The sequence below is a fragment of the Ranitomeya imitator genome, chromosome 1, assembly GCF_032444005.1.
Source record: "Ranitomeya imitator isolate aRanImi1 chromosome 1, aRanImi1.pri, whole genome shotgun sequence".
NCBI classification, from domain to species: Eukaryota; Metazoa; Chordata; class Amphibia; order Anura; family Dendrobatidae; genus Ranitomeya; species Ranitomeya imitator.
In genome coordinates this window covers 580,873,407-580,891,603 of record NC_091282.1, presented here as the reverse complement: position 1 = coordinate 580,891,603, position 18,197 = coordinate 580,873,407, and the positions used below count along the sequence as shown (strand labels likewise).

Here is an 18,197-nt window from a genome sequence, read left to right as displayed (position 1 = left end):
ATCATCCTTAACCCCTTAAGCCCCAATGGTGGTTTGCACGTTAATGTGAAAAAAACAAAATTTTGGCGAAATTTTAGAAAATTTTGCCATTTTCCAAATTTGAATTTTTATGCCCTTAAATCATAGAGATACGTCACACAAAATAATTAGTAAGTAACATTTCCCACATGTCTACTTTGCATCAGCACAATTTTGGAACCAAATTTTTTTTTTGTTATGGAGTTATAAGGTTTAAAAGTTGACCAGCAATTTATCATTTGTACAACACTAATACTAATAATTTTTAGAGACCACATCACATTTGAAGTCATTTTGAGGGGTCTACATGATAGAAAATAACCAAGTGTGACACCATTCTAAAAACTGCACCCCTCAAGGTGCTCAAAACCACATTCAAGAAGTTTATTAACCCTTCAGATGTTTCAGAGAAATTTTTAGAATGTTTAAAAAAAAATGAACATTTAACTTTTTTTTCACAAAAAATGTAATTCAGCTCCTCAATTTGTTTTATTTCACCAAGGGTAACAGGAGAAAATGGACCCCAAAAGTTGTTTTTCAATTTGTCCTGAGTACGCTGATACCCCATATGTGGGGGGAACCACCATTTGGGCGCATGGCAGAGCTCGGAAAGGAAAGAGCGCCATTTGGAATGCAGACTTAGATGGATTGGTCTGCAGGTGTCACGTTGCATTTGCAGAGCCCCTGATGTACCCAAACAGTAGAAACCCCCCACAAGTGACCCCATATTGGAAACAAGACCTCCTAAGGAACTTATCTAGATGTGTTCTGAGAACTTTGAACCCCCAAGGGTTTCACTACACTTTATAACGCAGAGCCGTGAAAATAAAAAATCTCTTTTTCCCACAAAAATGATTTGTAGCCCCCCAAATGTTTATTTTTCCAAGGATAGCAAGAGAACTTGGACCCTAAAAGTTGTTGTCCAATTTGTCCCGAGTATGCAGAAACACCATATGTTCAGGTAAACCCCTGCACGGAAGGGAAAGAGCACTGTTTTACTTTTTCAACTTAAAATTGATTGGAATTGAGATCTGACGCCATGTCGCGTTTGGAGATCCCCCTGATGTGCCTAAACAGTGGAAACCTCCCAATTCTAACTGAAACCCTAATCCAATCACACCCCTAACCCTAATCCCCAAGGTAACCCTAACCACAACCCTAACCCTGACACACCCCTAACCGTAATCCCAACCGTAAATGTATCCCTAACTTTAGCCCCAACCCTAACTTTAGCCCCAACGCTAACTAACTAGCCCCAACCCTAACTTTAGCCCCAACCCTAACTTTAGCCCCAACCCTAGCCCTAACCCTTTTGAGAGCCATAATTTTTCCATATTTTGGTCCACAGAGTCATGTTAGGTCTTGTTTTTTGCAGGACGAGTTGCCGTTTTTATTGGTAGCATTTTCGGGCACATGACATTTTTTGATCGCTTTTTATTCCGATTTTTGTGACGCAGAATGACCAAAAACCAGCAATTCATGAATTTCTTTTTTTTTTGGGGGGGGGGGGAGGGCGTTTATACCGTTCCACGTTTGGCAAAATTCATAAAGCAGGTTTATTCTTTGGGTCAGTATGATTACAGCGATACCTCATTTATAATTTTTTTTATGTTTTGGTGTTTTTATACGATAAAAACTATTTTATAGAAAAAATAATTATTTTTGCATCACTGTATTCTAAGGACTATAACTTTTTTGCAGGACAAGATGATGTTTTCAGTGGTACTATGGTTTTTTATATCCATCTTTTTGATCGCGTGTTATTCCACTTTTTGTTTGACGGTATGATAATAAAGCGTTGTTTTTGGCCTCGTTTTTTTTTTTTTTTTTTTTACGGTGTTCACTGAAGGGGTTAGCTAGTGGGACAGTTTTATAGGACGGGTCGTTACGGACGCGGCGATGCTAAATATGTGTACTTCTATTGTTTGTTTTTGTTATTTAGATAAAGGAAAGGAATTTATGGGAACAATATTTTTTTTGTTCATTATTTAGGATTTTTTTTTTTTTTTACACATCTAAACCTTTTTTTTTTCAATTTGTCCGAGGGAACACATCACTGTATAGTGACAGATCGCTGATCTGACACTTTGCAGAGCACTGTGTCAGATCAGCGATCTGACGTGCCCTGCTCCTGGCTTACCAGCGCTTGCTCTGAGCAGGCACTTGGTAAGCCACCTCCCTGCAGGATTTGGAAGTAGCCTCGCGGCCTGCAGGGAGGAGACGCTCGGTACAAGGTGAGCACATCACCTTGTACCAATCGTCTCAGGGAAGCATGCAGGGAGCACCCTCCCTGCGCGATGCTTCCCTATGCACCCAGAACGCTGCGATCATGTTTGATTGCAGTGTTTTGGGGGTTAATGTGCCGGATGTAAGCTGCGATAGTTGGCTGGCGATCAGCTGCGCTCCCCCCGTGAGCGCGGCTGATTGCTTTGATGTACTATCCCATCGGTGGGCATATGGGCCCACTCCACCTAGGGATAGTACGTCATATGGGTTTAAGGGGTTAAAGACTCCATAATAACAGGGTCTGTACCACAGGACTGGCGTATAGTAAATGTGGTGCCAATATTCAAAAAGGGGACAAAAACTGAACTCAGTAATTATAGGCCAGTAAGCTTAACCTCTACTGTGGGTAAAATCCTGGAGGGCATTCTAAGGGATGCTATACTGGAGTATCTGAAGAGGAATAACCTCATGACCCAGTATCAGCACGAGTTTACTAGGGACTGTTCCTGTCAGACTAATCTTTTCAGTTTCTATGAAGAGGTGAGTTCCGGACTGGACCAAGGGAACGCAGTGGACATAGTGTATATGGACTTTTCAAAAGATTTTGATACGGTGCCACACAAAAGGTTGATGCATAAAATGAGAATAATGGGGATAGGGGAAAATATGTGTAAGTGGGTTAAGAGCTGGCTCAGGGATAAGAAACAAAGGATGGTTATTAATAGAGCACACTCGGACTTGGTCGTGGTTAGCAGTGGGGTACCATAGGGGTCAGTATTGGGCCCTCTTCTTTTTAACATATTTATTAATGACCTTGTAGAGGGCATTGAGTAGAATTTCAATATTTGCAGACGACACTAAACTCTGCAGGGTAATCAATACAGACTAGGACAATTTTATATTGCAGGATGATTTATGTAAACTAGAAGCTTGGGCTGATAAATGGCAAATGAGCTTTAATGGGGATAAATGTAAGGTCATGCACTTGGGTAGAAGTAATAAGATGTATACCTATGCGCTTAATTCTAAAACTCTGGCCAATACCGTCAATGAAAAAGACCTGGGTGTATGGGTGGATGACAAACTCACATTTAGTGGCCAGTGTCAGGCAGTTGCTACAAAGGCAAATAAAATAATGGGATGCATTGAAAGAGGCATAGATGCTCATGAGGAGAGCATAATTTTACCTCTATACAAGTCACTAGTTCGACCACACTTAGAATACTGTGCACAGTTCTGGTCTCCGGTGTATAAGAAAGACAAAGCTGAACTAGAGCTGTTGCAGAGAAGAGCGACCAAGGTTATTAGAGGACTGGGGGGGTCTGCAATACCAAGGTAGGGTTTTACACTCGGGGCTATTTAGTTTGGAAATACGAAGTATATAAGGGGACAATACAAATATCTCGCTGAGGATCTGTTTATACCAAGGAAGGTGACGGGCACAAGGGGGCATTCTTTGCGTCTGGAAGAGAGAAGGTTTTTCCACCAACATAGGAGAGGATTCTTTACTGTTAGGGCAGTGAGAATCTGGAATTTCTTGCCTGAGGAGGTGGTGATGGCGAACTCAGTCGAAGGGTTCAAGAGAGGCCTGGATGCCTTCCTAGAGCAGAACAATATTGTATCATACAATTATTAGGTTCTGTTGAAGGACGTAGATCTGGGGATTTATTATGATGGAATATAGGCTGAACTGGATGGACAAATGTCTTTTTTCGGCCTTACTAACTACCGTATGTTACTATGTTACTATGAAGGCTAAGGGGTGATCTTATTTTAATGTATAAATATATGAGGGGACAGTACAAAGACCTTTCTGATGATCTTTTTAATCATAGACCTGAGACAGGGACAAGGGGGCATCCTCTACGTCTGGAGGAAAGAAGGTTTAAGCATAGTCACAGATGCGGATTCTTTACTGTAAGAGCAGTGAGACTATGGAACTCTCTGCCGTATGATGTTGTAATGAGTGATTCATTACTTAAATGTAAGAGGGGACTGGATGCCTTTCTTGAAAAGTATAATGTTACAGGGTGTATATATTAGATTCCTTGATAGGGTGTTGATCCAGGGAACTAGTCAGTCGTATGCGGAGTCGGGAAGGAATTTTTTTTCCCAATATGGAGCTTACTCTTTGCCACATGGGTTTTTTTTTGCCTTTCTCTGGATCAACATGTTAGGGCATGCTAGGTTAGGCTATGGGTTGAACTAGATGGTCTTAAAGTCTTCCTTCAGCCTTAACCCCTTTTTCACCTCGGACGGGATAGTACGTACAAGGTCAGAACCCCAGCTTTGATGCGGGCTCCGGCGGTGAGCCCGCATCAAAGCCGGGACATGTCAACTGTTTTGAACAGCTGACATGTTCCCGCAATAGCGGCGGGTGAAATCGCGATTCACCCGCCGCTATTAACTAGTTAAATGCCGCTGTGAAACGCTGACAGCGGCATTTAACCGGCGCTTGCGGCCGGAAATGAGCGCATCGCTGACCCCCATCACATTATCGGGGTCAGAGATGCTTCTGTATAGTAACCATAGAGGTCCTTGAGACCTCTATGGTTACTGATCCCCGGTAGCTGTGAGCGCCACCCTGTGGTCGGTGTTCATAGCACACCTGCATTTCTGCTGCATATCAGCGATCTGATGATTGCTGCTATGTAGCAGAGGCGATCGAGTTGTGCCTGCTTCTAGCCTCCTATGGAGGCTATTGAAGCATGGCAAAAGTAAAAAAAAAAAAATGTGAAAAAAATAAAAAAAAATATAAAAGTTTAAATCACCCCCTTTCGCCCCATTCAAAATAAATAATAAAAAAAAATCAAACATACACATATTTGGTATCGCCGCGTTCATAATCGCCCGATCTATCAATAAAAAAAAAAGCATTAACCTGATTGCTAAACAGCGTAGCGAGATAAAAATACGAAACGCCAGAATTAAGTTTTTTCATTAAAATGCAATAACGGGCGATGAACGTATCTGCACCGAAATAGTATCATTAAAAATGCCAGCTCGGCACTCAAAAAATAAGCCCTCAATCGATCCCAGATCATGAAAAATGGAGACGCTACGGGTATCGGAAAATGGCACATTTTTTTTTTTTTTTAGCAAAGTTTGGAATTTTTTTTCACCACATAGATAAAAAAATAACCTAGTCATGTTAGGTGTCTATGAACCCGAAATGACCTGGAGAATCATTATGGCAGCTCAGTTTTAGCATTTATTGATCCTAGCAAAAAAGCCAAACAAAAAACAAATGTGGAATTGTTTTCTTGTTTTCTAGTAAACAACATGCTAAAACCAATGATGGCGTTCAAAAGTACAACTTGTTTCGCAAAAAGTAAGCCCTCACATGGCAATATTGACGGAATAATAAAAAAGTTATGGCTCTGGGAAGGAGGGAAGCGAAAAACGAACACGGAAAAACGGAAAATCCCAAGGTCATGAAGGGGTTAATAACTGTTACTATGTATTTACCAATGTCCCCCTTTCCCTTTATTTAAAAATGTCCTCAGTCTTGGGCCCCTATGTTCCACCGGCCCTTATGTTATGCCTTCCCCCATCTTGAGCCCCTATGTTTCGCCTACCCCCATCTGGGCCCCTATGTTCTGCCTCCCCCGTCTTGGGCCCCTATGTTCCGCCTCCCCCGTCTTGGGCTCCTGGGTTCCATCTCCCTCATCTTGGGCCCCTATGTTTCTGCCCCCTCACGCCCCCCATCTTGGGCTATGTTTCCTCTCCCTCGTCTTGGGCCGCATCTTTCCCTTCCCCCTTATTTTCGGCCCCTATTTTCCTGTCCATCTGGGGCCCCTATGTGCCCGCCATCCTCCTATGTTCACCTCCCGTCTTGTGCTCCTATTTTCCTCCATATTACCTCCATATTGCAAAAAAAAATGATAATTCTCACCTGTCCGCCCTCCCACGGTGAGTGAGATCCTCTTGCTGATTCATATCTGGCACAGTCACTTAAATTGCTGCGGGCATATCAGAGGCTGGCAGCTAACCTCACTATCATGTTGTGGGCAGTTTATAACGTTAGTGCACTGAACCGACCACAATTAGTACTGATGTCCGCTCCCTGTCTCTAAAAGACTGGTGGCTATTTTAACAATTGTGTGCAGGAAGCCGCTGCGTCAGAGGTCGCATATGCAGTTGAATCCAGTGCAGTTATCAGAGGGCTCCCTATACATCCTGCTCGTAGGTCGCCGAAGACTCTGGGCCTACCGGAAAAATCTCTGGTATCCCTCTGGGCTAGTCTGACCCTGCCCAGAACAGACTACTTCTGTGTGAGACATGACATGCCTGCTCTCACTGCAGAAGATTACAGATTGCTCTGAACACAGCAAATAATAGGGTGATTACATCTCACACACTGGGTAAGCTGTGATGGGGGCGTGATCTTTTTGCTTTTGTTTATTGCTGTGTGCTTGATTGGACAGCATCATATAGGGAGAAGTATATGCTCATGTGAAAACTGTCAGATAACAACCACTTTGCCTTAAAAAAAAAAAAAAACTAAGCTAATTAGATGCCAAATACTTTGATTGCTGATATTGCTGCAACAGAGAGGCAAAACAAAAACAAACCAAAAAAATCTTTTACTCTGTTCTGCTGCCCACTATTACTTTTGGTGAAAGGTCCACTTAACTTCTATATTGCATTCTGTTTTGCAGGTGGTTCGACCCTTTTTATCGAGACATCACTCCGCCGACCCCTAGACAAAGATATTAAAGATGGTTCCTTAGAAGTAACAGGCCAGCTTGGAGATGTTATGAAAGAGAGTGCTAAAATTGCTTACACGTTTGCGCGTGCAGTCCTGATGAAGAAACACCCTGCTAATGGATTTTTAGTTACATCACACATACATTTGCATGTGCCAGAGGTGAGAGTTCTTGCTTTATCTTATTGTATTTTAAGGCACATCCTAATTGATTTTTTATTTAATATTTTTTTTAAATTTTTTAGATAACTATTAACGGGCATATCCGGTCAAAAGCGATAAGTCTGTGTGGCTGTGTGAATCCACCATAGAATGCCCTGTGTGCTGAGGAGACTTGCTCGTTCCAGAGCCGGGTGTTATACATACTCCGAGCCGGAACCTGACTAGCGGGCACAGCCTCGCTGCATATACAGGCCATGCCCCCTCTGAACAGTCATATCACTAGACTGACTGGGAGTATGCATAAAGCATACGTACCATCTGCCGGTATCTGCTCATATTAATATGCAGACTTAAAGGAAACCTAGCTGCTATTGCATAGACGCCGGCGGCGCCATCTAGGAGGATGAATTGTTTTTTTCCTCTAGCAGGATGGCAGCACCTGCACGGTACCAGCAATAAGATCACCTCTATGTACACCAATAGCTGCTACTGTGCAGGCACGATGCTCGCCATTTTCAAATTGATTTATTTTTTGTTAATATTAGGATAACCTCAACCATAACAATTATATGCACAGTACGGATGCGATTATGCTGCAGCGCAGGTGCCACGGCTAACGCCTGCCTGCAGAAGGTTTTTTTTCTAAATGTATCTACTATATAATTGTCTAAGGGTCACTTCCATTTGTCCTTCTTTCTTTTTCTTTCTGTCACAGATATCCATTCGCTGATTGGTCTCGGCAGCTGCCTTTCATGGCTGCCGTGACCAATCAGCGACGGCCACAGTCCGATAAGTCCCTCCCCACTCCCCTGCAGTCAGTGCCTGCTCCATACTCCCCGCAGTCACCGCTCACACAGGTTTAATGCCAGCGGTAACGGACTGTGTTATGCCGCGGGTAACTCACTCCGTTACCGCCGCTATTAACCCTGTGTGACCAAGTTTTTTCAAGCGTCAATAGTAAAAGGATCTAATGTTAAAAATAATAAAAAATTATTATATACTCACCTTTCCCGCTCCTCGTAACGCTCCGGTGACCTCTCCATGGAAGCGGCAGGTTCCGGTGCCAACGATGGTATGGGAGAAAGACCTGCCATGACATCACGGTCATGTGACCGTGACGTCATCGCAGGCCCTGCGCGAGAAGGACCTGCCATGACGTCACGGTCATGTGACCGCGATGTCATCACAGGCCCTGCACGAGAAAGACCTGCCATGAGGTCACGGTCATGTCATGTGACCGTGACCTCATGGCAGGTCCTTCTCGCGCAGGCGCGAAGAAGCTGCGGTACCATGGGACAGGCAGGGACAGCATCAGGAGCGCCAAAAGCAGGTGAGTATTTCATATTCACCAGTCCGCGTTCCATCCGCCAGGCGCCTCTCCGTCTTCCTGTCCTCTTGCAGTGACTGTGCAGGTCAGAGGGCGCGATGACGTATTAGTGTGCGTGCCGCCCTCTGCCTGAACAGTCAGTACGGAGAGACGGGACGCTGAGGAGCAGCGGGCAGCGACGAGAGGGGAGTATGTGATTTTTTTTTTTTTATTGCAGCAGCAGCAGCATTACATGTGGCACAATGCTATATGGAGCGTCTATGGGGCCATAAAGAACTGCATGGAGCATTAAATGGGGCATCTATGGGGCCATAACTGCATGGAGCATTATATGGGGCATCTATGGGGCCATAACTGCATGGAGCATTATATGGGGCATCTATGGGGCCGTAACTGCATGGAGCATTATATGGGACATCTATAGGGCCATAATGAACAGCAAGGAGCATTATATGGGACATCTATGGGGCCATAATGAACTGCATGGAGCACCACACCAAAACCCCGCCCTCCACCCCCTTTCACAGGCTGCCCCAGAGCACAAGCATATCATTAGCTCAAAACTAAAAATAAAGATTAAACAACCTCAAGATGGATTTCATCACCAGGTATCATTTTAATCAGTAAAACGGTGCCAACCTGTCACTGTCTGTAGGTTATTGTGTACATTCCTGCTAACAGGTTCCCTTTAACTTCATTTTCTTTGGATTACTTTGATCTTATGTGTATGCTCTGTAGTTTTATTTTTTTGTGATGACTTTACAACGTCTAAATTGTTTTTGGATTTGTTCTTAAAATTGCTATATACTCCCCATAAAAATAATAAATGTATATTAAGAATGACATTAACCCCTTCACACCGAAGCCTGTTTCACCTTCCTGACCAGGCCAATTTTTTTAATTCTGACCACTGTAACTTTGAAGTCATAACGCTGGAGCGCTTCAATGGATCGATCTGATTCTGAGAGGAAGTTATAAAGGGTTAAAATTTGACCAGCGTTTTCTTTTTTTTTTTTTTTTTTTTTTTTACAACAAAACCTTTTTTTTAGGGACCATATCGCATTTGAAGTAATTTTAAGGGGCCTATATGACAGAAAATACCCCAAAGTTACACCATTCTAAAAACTGCACCCTTCAAGATGTTCAAAACCACATTCATGACTAACCCTTCAAGTGCTTTGCAGGAATTAATGGAGTGTGGAAGGAAAAAATAGACATTTAATAATCTTTAATAATAATTTTTATATAGCGCTAACATATTCCGCAGCGCTTTACAGTTTGCACACATTATCATCGCTGTCCCCAATGGGGCTCACAATCTAAATTCCCTATCAGTATGTCTTTGGAATGTGGGAGGAAACCGGAGAACCCGGAGGAAACCCACGCAAACACAGAGAGAACATACAAACTCTTTGCAGATGTTGTCCTTGGTGGGGTTTGAACACAGGACTCCACTGAGTCACCGTGCTGCCCATTTAACTTTTTTTTCACAAAAAAATTCCTTTAGACCCATTTTTTTATTTTCGCAAGGGTAACTGGAGAAAATGGACAATACAATTTGTTGTGCAATTTCTCCTGAGCATGCGGATACCTATATGTGGTTAAAAAGCACTGTTTGGGCCCACAGCAGAGCTTGGAAGTGAATGTAAAATTTTCTGGAATAATTAGCGGACGCCATATTGTGTTTGCAGAGCCGGTGATGTGCCTAGACAGTGGAAACACCCCCACAAGTGATGTTATATTTTTAAACTAGATCCCTCAGGGAACTTATCTAGATGTGTATTGAGCACCTTGAACTGCCAGGTGCTAAACAGAAGTTTATAATGTTGAGCCATGATAATAAAAAAAATCACATTTTTCCCACAAAAATGTTTAGCTCCAAACTTTGCATTTTCATAAGGGTAAAAAGAGAAATTGCAGCATACAATTTGTTGATCAGTTTCTCCTCAGTATGCCGGTTCCCCCTTATGTGGGGGAAAGCCACTGTTTAGGTGCAAGGCAGAGCTCGGAAGGTAATGAGCGTCATTTGACTTTTTGATTGTAAAATTTGCTGAAATAATTAATGGACACCATGTTACGTTTGGAGAGCCCTGGATGTGCCTAAATAGTGCAAACCCACCACAACTGACACCATTTTGGGAACGAGACCTCTTGGGGAACTTATCTAGATGTGTGTTGAGCACCTTGAGCCCCCAGATGCTTCACAGAAATGTATAACCTTGAGCAGTGATAATAAAAAATATCAAAATTTTCTCACAAAAAAATGAATGTTAGCCCAAAATTTAGTATTTTCACAAGGGTAACAGGCAAAATAGACCCCTAAATTTATTGTGCAATTTTTCCTGAGTTTAGCGGTACCCCATGTGTGTCCAAACACTACTTTTGACACACAGTGCTAAGCTCAGAAAGGAAGAAGCACCATATACCAGTGCAAATTTTGCTTCACTGGTTTGAGTGCCATGTCACATTGGCAGAACCCCTGCGATGCAAGAACAGCAGAACCCCCCCCCCCATAAGTGACCCCATTTTACAAACTAAACCTCTCAATGAATTCATCTAGGAGTGCAGTGTTCATATTGACATCACAAGTATGTCACAACATTTTATACCATTGGGCAGGGAATTAACATTTTTCCCACCAAAATTGTGTTGGCTCCAAATTTTACATGTCAGTTGGCGTATCAACTGGAAGAAGTCTGACTTGAGACCAGATACTAAGAAAGTGTTTCTAAGAGATTTCCTCAATTCACATCACAGAATATCATCTCTACACTCCTTAAGACAGGTTGAAGTTGAGAACAGGATCCAGACCTTACAGAGAAAGAGGATAGTCTCCATCAGATACGCTATGAATATTTTAGGCCTAATGACAACCTGTATTCCCAGCGTACACTGGAGTTAAGGTACCGTCACACTAGACGATATCGCTAGCGATCCGTGACGTTGCAGCGTCCTCGCTAGCGATATCGTCCAGTGTGACAGGCAGCAGCGATCAGGCCCCTGCTGTGCTGTCGCTGGTCGGGGAAGAAAGTCCAGAACTTTATTTCGTCGCTGGACTCCCCGCAGACATCGCTGAATCGGTGTGTGTGACACCGATTCAGCGATGTCTTCACTGGTAACCAGGGTAAACATCGGGTAACTAAGCGCAGGGCCGCACTTAGTAACCCGATGTTTACCCTGGTTACCATCGTAAAAAAACAAACAGTACATACTTACATTCAGCTGTCTGTCCCTTGCCGTCTGTTTGCTGCACTGACTGCTGGCCGCAAAGTGAAAGTGAAAGCACAGCACAGCGGTGAGTCACACAGCGGTGACTCACCGCTGTGGCTGTGCTCTGCTTTCACTTTGCGGCCAGCAGTCAGTGCAGCAAACAGACGGCAAGGGACAGACAGCTGAATGTAAGTATGTACTGTTTGTTTTTTTACGATGGTAACCAGGGTAAACATCGGGTTACTAAGCGCGGCCCTGCGCTTAGTTACCCGATGTTTACCCTGGTTACCGGGGACCTCGGGATCGTTGGTCGCTGGAGAGCGGTCTGTGTGACAGCTCTCCAGCGACCAAACAGCGACGCTGCAGCGATCCGGATCGTTGTCGGTATCGCTGCAGCGTCGCTAAGTGTGACGGTACCTTAAGGCCCACTCAAGGCATCTACAAGAAACTATCCTTTCAGCCTGGAACAAACATTGGTCCGGGCTAGATAGAAAGATAAAGATTTCACCAAGACTGAGATATTCCTTGTCATGGTGGACATCATGGAGAAGACTTCAGGAAGGAGTGTCTTGGATTCTGTTCCTCTTCATCACCATTACCACCGACACCAGCCAGAAAGGCTGGGGAGTGGAAGTGGATGGTCCGTCCATTCAGGGTTACAAGGTTCCCAGAAGATTGAGAAAGATCATATAATTACTGAGAGTTAAAGGCAGTATGGGAAGTTCTGCAACAATATCAGGATGCGATCAGGAATAGTCATGTCAAAAAATTTTCAGCCAACGATACGATGGTGTCCTTCCTGCGTCGCCAGAGAGGTCCGAAAGGCCAACTCCTATAGTCCATGGCAAGATAAATATTTCAAAGGGCAGAGAGAAGTGTTCTTTCCATCTCAGCAGTTCATCTCAAGGGCTCCGAGAACAAAGTTGCAGACTTTCTCAGCAGGGAAAGACTCTGGGCCTCTGAATGGGAACTAAATCAAGAAGTGTTTCTCCAGCTAACCCAGAGATGGGGGAGTTCCATGCAGAGACCTGTTTGCAACGCTGAAGAATGTGAAAGTAGCAAGATTTTTTACCATAAACCCAGGGGACAACCCAGAAAGGGGTAGATGCCTTGTCTCAAAGTTGGGAAACAGATATTCTCTATGGAGTCCACCCCCATTCCCTCTTATACGAAGAGTCCTAAGAAAGCTCCAAGAAGACCGAGCCACAGTGATATTGGTGGTCCTCTTCTGACCAAGAGAAATTGATTCCCAATCTTGCACCACATGGTCCTGAAATATCCAGTTCCCCTACCGGAAAGATACGACCTGCTGTCTCAGGGTCCCCTTCTACATCAGGATGCACGCTTTCTAAACCTAGCAGCCTGGATCGTTAGGGTCAAATTTTAAGCTCCGAGGGACTACCGGATAGGGTAATAAGAACTATGCAAGCAAGCAGGAAACTGGTAACGAGTTTCTGCTCATATATGGGAGAATCCATTGCAGAATCATCCAGTCCAGATATTCCTAAGATCCTAGAGTTCCTCCAGAGAGGATTTGAGAGGAGATTAAAGCTCAGCAAGTTAAAGGGAACCTGTCAGCAGATTTTGCCACTATAAAATGCAGCCTCTGCCTTTCAGGGATTATCTATAGCACTCTATAATGCTGCAGATAAGCCCCCGGTCCGACCTGCAAGTGATGAATAATTTTATATTATACTCACCCGGGGGCGGTCCTGTGCGCGCCGTTTGGGTGTCGCAGGTCCGACTCCTCCCATATTCTTTAGACACCACCCTCCTGCTTCATCGCTTTCCGACAACGCGCTCCGGCAAAGGCGTACTTATCTGCCGTATTGAGGGCATAGTAAAGTACTGCAGTTCACAGGCGCTGGGCCTTTCCAGGCCCTGCGCACCGCAGCACTTTACTCTGCCCTCCACACTGCAGCATTTTACTCTGCCCTCCACGGGGCATATAAGTACGCCTGTGCAGGAGCGCGATGCCGGGAAGTGATGAAGAAGCAGGAGGGCGGTGTTGCAAGAAGATGGGAGGCGTTGGACCCGAACCTGCAACACCCATTTTGCGCTGGATCCATTGCTATGCGTTTTTTCACCGGACAGAAAAGGCGTTCCTATGTACGGTTTCTCCAGCCGCCGGAAAACTTTTTTTTACGGATCCGGCAAAAATCGGATGAAACGTGAGGTCATCCAGCACTGATACAAGTTTATGAGAAAAAATTAGCCGGATTGTGCCTGACTGCAAAAACCTGATGTGTAAAAGGGGCCTTATAGCAGCAAAATCTTGTGACCGGTTCCCTTTAAGGGTTCAGATTACGGCCCTTTGCGCAGATCACCCATGGGTTATGAGGTTTTTTAGAGCCGTTACCAGGTTGAGACCCCTATCAGGAAAACTGTTCTACGATTGAACCTGAATCTAGTGCTGGGTGCCTTATGTAAATCACCCTTTGAACCAGAGGAAGAGGCTAGCATTAGGTTTCTGTCCATGAACACAGTGTTCTTGGTGGCAGTCACCTCTGCAAAGCGATTTGGGGAGATCCAAACCGTATTAGTAAAAGATACTTATCTGCAGATCTTGGAGGACTCAGGCTTGATCCTTCTTTCCGGCGAAAGGTAGTATCAAGGGCAAATTTGAACCAGGAAACTTTTTCACATCCTGAACATAAGGAAATAAGTAATGCGTTGCCTGGAAACTACCAATGCCTGGAAACAAGACTCAAATCTGTACAGCATTCAGGAAAGAATAAAGGCAAGAAAGCCTCAAAGGCAACCCTAGCTAGATGGATTACTACTTCAGCCTTTTCCCTGGTTTATGAATTTGAGAAAAGAGCCTCCAATTAACATTAAGGCACCCTCTACAAGAGCAATTTCAGCATGCTGGGCTGAGAGAGCAATAGACCCAAGTTTGTGGGGCCGCAGCTTGGTCTAATATGACATTCTGTAAACCCTACAAGTTAGACATACAGTGGGTACGAAAATTATTTATACCCCTTTACATTTTTCACTCTTTGTATCATTGCAGCCTTTTGGTAAATTCAACAAAGCTCATTGTTTTCTTATTAAAGGGAACCTGTCACCTGAATTTGGCGGGACTGGTTTTGGGTCATATGGGCGGAGTTTTCGAGTGTTTGATTCACTTTTTCCTTACTCGCTGGCTGCATGCTGGCCGCAATATTGGATTGAAGTTCATTCTCTGTCCTCCGTAGTACACGCCTGCACAAGGCAATCTTGCATTTCTGATCCAGAAGTAATTTATATGCCTGTTTTTCATATAGCACATTTGGCCAAATGACCAAATTTCCCCCCTTATCGGCCATCTTGAAAGTGACATCCACCCCTGTAATTCTGAAATTATCTTTCTGTCAAGTACATAAGCTGGTTTAGGCCGAAATGTAGAATTAATATTCTCTATATCTTTAGTCACCAATTTAACAAAAACTTCCACGGCAGGACAATTTATTGATATTAGGGAATTTTTTACATTTATTAAAAAGTGCTTACCATCTCAGAGGAATCCTTTTCCTCAGCCAAGGACTCAAGAATAGCAAGGCCTTCAGTTTCCTCTTCCGAATTGAGTGACAAGCCCATATTAGATTTGTCATGAAATCTTTTTAGAATAGGCTTTCTTGCAAAGAGATGAATATCTTTTATGGTCGTGAAGGCGTCGAGAGGTTGAGGAGGAGAAAAATTTAGGCCCTTTTCTAATAGTTTGACATGTTCAGCAGAAAGTACATGCGAAGACAAATTTTGTACCTTAGGGTGATCGTTCCTTCTATTGCCGTAACCAGGGTCCTGTCTCGCTTGATATCTACCTCGACCCCCAAACCTTGTTCTGTGAACTCAAGGGTTTATATGATCCTGCTCATGAGTAGAGGTAGCATTGCTTGAGAGAGAGGACATGGATGATGCTGAAGGACTTCTAGTGAAGGTTTTTTTTTTTTGTTTTTAGTGTCTTGAGTCCTACTTTGCCACCGGAAAACCCTTTTATTTTCATAATCCTGTGCATCACGTTGGTATTTCTTCATTTTTAATTAGCTAATTTGTTGTTCCCATTTGTACAATTCTAAATTTACATCATGATAAAATTTGCTCAATTCATCAGGGGTCAATTTATTAGTAAGATCTTTTTGCATCTGGTTCAGTTCAATGTCACATAAAATAGAGGAATTGTTGGTGTTAATAATCTCCATAAATGACAGGGAACAGGATGGCGCTGTATGTTCCCATTTCGTTATGAGATCTGTATCATCCAAGTCAAAGGTGGGGTACAGTTGTACTCTCAGGCCTCGTGGTATAATTTTATGTTGAATACAGTTATCCAGAGAGGCCTTAGTCCACCAGATGCGAGTCTTTTTGTTTAGGAGATTTTTATATTTTGACGTTAATTCCTTACTTTCACTTTGGGTACTATTAAAATTGGTAGGGGTACTCTGCTTGAAAGGGTCATTGGCTTTAGCAAGCCAAACTTTTTCCTTGGCTTTTAAGTCCATGATGGAAAACAAGAGTTGTTGTAAAACAGAATGTACCGAATATAGTTGTGGCCAAAAGTATTAACACCCCTGCAATTCTGTCAGAAAATACTCCGTTTCTTCCTGAAAATGATTACAATCACAAATTCTTTGGTGGTATTATCTTCATTTAATTTGTCTTAAATGAAAAAACACAACAGAGAATGAAGCAAAAAGCAAAACATTGATCATTTCACACACAACTCCAAAAATGGGCCAGACAAAAGTATTGGCACCCTCAGCCTAATACTTGGTTGCACAACCTTTAAGACACCTAAGCATATATCCTAATGGAGACCATTTATGGAATATATACACACCAATAAAGAAAGGCTCCACACCAGAGCAAAATTAAATTAAAAAGATATTTTATTAACAAATCATAATTTTAATTTTAAAACCAATATAACTCAAGGGTGAGGTCCACAAAACAAACAGGAAAGAAACACTGGATACACCTGGAGACAACCTATCTATAATATAACGCTGGGAGCGTCACTCTGTCCGAAGCCTCTATAGACTGCGCAAGCGCAAGCGCCGGCGCAGTCTGGGCCTCACAGAGCGACGCTCCCGGGAGATCGCGGTATGCGTAAGCACTGAACGCATACCGCGATCTCCACCGGAGAGTCAGGGACCGCCAGGAGGGAGGGTAAGTATACTCACCTTTCCCGGTTCCAGCGCTGCTTGCGGCTCCGTCTCCCGGCTCCTCTGCTCCCGGCTCCGGAGGGCGCGGACTGCGCAGGCGCCGATTCCTGCTGCCGGAATCGGCGCCTGCGCAGTCCCCGCTTTCCGGCGCCATTTTCTTGAAGACATACCTGCAGTGGAGCCGGACGATAGGTGAGTATGGTATTTTTTTTTTTTTTATATGGCAGCAGCATTCGGGGGCATACACACTGGAGCGGGGGGCATATAATACAATGGTGGCGCAGGATGGGAGCAGCACATGACAGAACGGGCGCAGGATGGCAGCAGCACATGACAGAACGGGCGCAGGATGGCCGCAGCACATGACAGAACGGGCGCAGGATGGCCGCAGCACATGACAGAACGGGCGCAGGATGGCAGCAGCACATGACAGAACGGGCGCAGGATGGCCGCAGCACATGACAGAACGGGCGCAGGATAGCAGCAGCACATGACAGAACGGGCGCAGGATGGCAGCAGCACATGACAGAACGGGCTCAGGATAGCCGCAGCACATGACAGAACGGGCGCAGGATGGCCGCAGCACATGACAGAACGGGCGCAGGATGGCAGCAGCACATGACAGAACGGGCGCAGGATGGCTGCAGCACATGACAGAACGGGCGCAGGATGGCAGCAGCACATGACAGAACGGGCGAAGGATGGCAGCAGCACATGACAGAACGGGCGAAGGATGGCAGCAGCACATGACAGAACGGGCGCAGGATGGCAGCAGCACATGACAGAACGGGCGCAGGATGGCAGCAGCACATGACAGAACGGGCGCAGGATGGGAGCAGCACATGACAGAACGGGCGCAGTATGGCAGCAGCACATGACAGAACGGGCGCAGGATGGCAGCAGCACATGACAGAACGGGCGCAGGATGGCAGCAGCACATGACAGAACGGGCGCAGGATGGCAGCAGCACATGACAGAACGGGCGCAGGATGGCAGCAGCACATGACAGAACGGGCGCAGGATGGCAGCAGCACATGACAGAACGGGCGCAGGATGGCAGCAGCACATGACAGAACGGGCGCAGGATGGCAGCAGCAAATGACAGAACGGGGACGCAGGATGGGAGCAGCAAATGACAGAACGGGCGCAGGATGGGAGCAGCAAATGACAGGATGGGAGCAGCAAATGACAGAATGGAGGCGCAGGATGGGAGCAGCACATGACAGAACGGGGGCGCAGGATGGGAGCAGCACATGACAGAACGGGGGCGCAGGATGGGAGCAGCACATGACAGGATGGGGGCGCAGGATGGAGCAGCACATACCAGGATGGAGACCATATACCAATATAAATGCTCGCCACCCGGGCGTAGAACGGGTTCAATAGCTAGTAAGTATATAGT

General features: G+C 44.8%; 1 protein-coding gene across 8 annotated transcripts in view; it reads left to right on the top strand.

Annotated features, from left to right (window-relative positions):
* Positions 1 to 18,197, top strand: part of LONP1 (lon peptidase 1, mitochondrial) — a 480,916-nt gene that overhangs the window by 414,279 nt on the left and 48,440 nt on the right. For all 8 annotated transcript variants that reach the window (XM_069767869.1, XM_069767870.1, XM_069767867.1 and 5 more), the window contains one exon: positions 6,906 to 7,114. In XM_069767869.1, the coding sequence (XP_069623970.1) occupies positions 6,906 to 7,114 (209 nt within the window). The remainder of the gene's footprint in view (positions 1 to 6,905; positions 7,115 to 18,197) is intronic.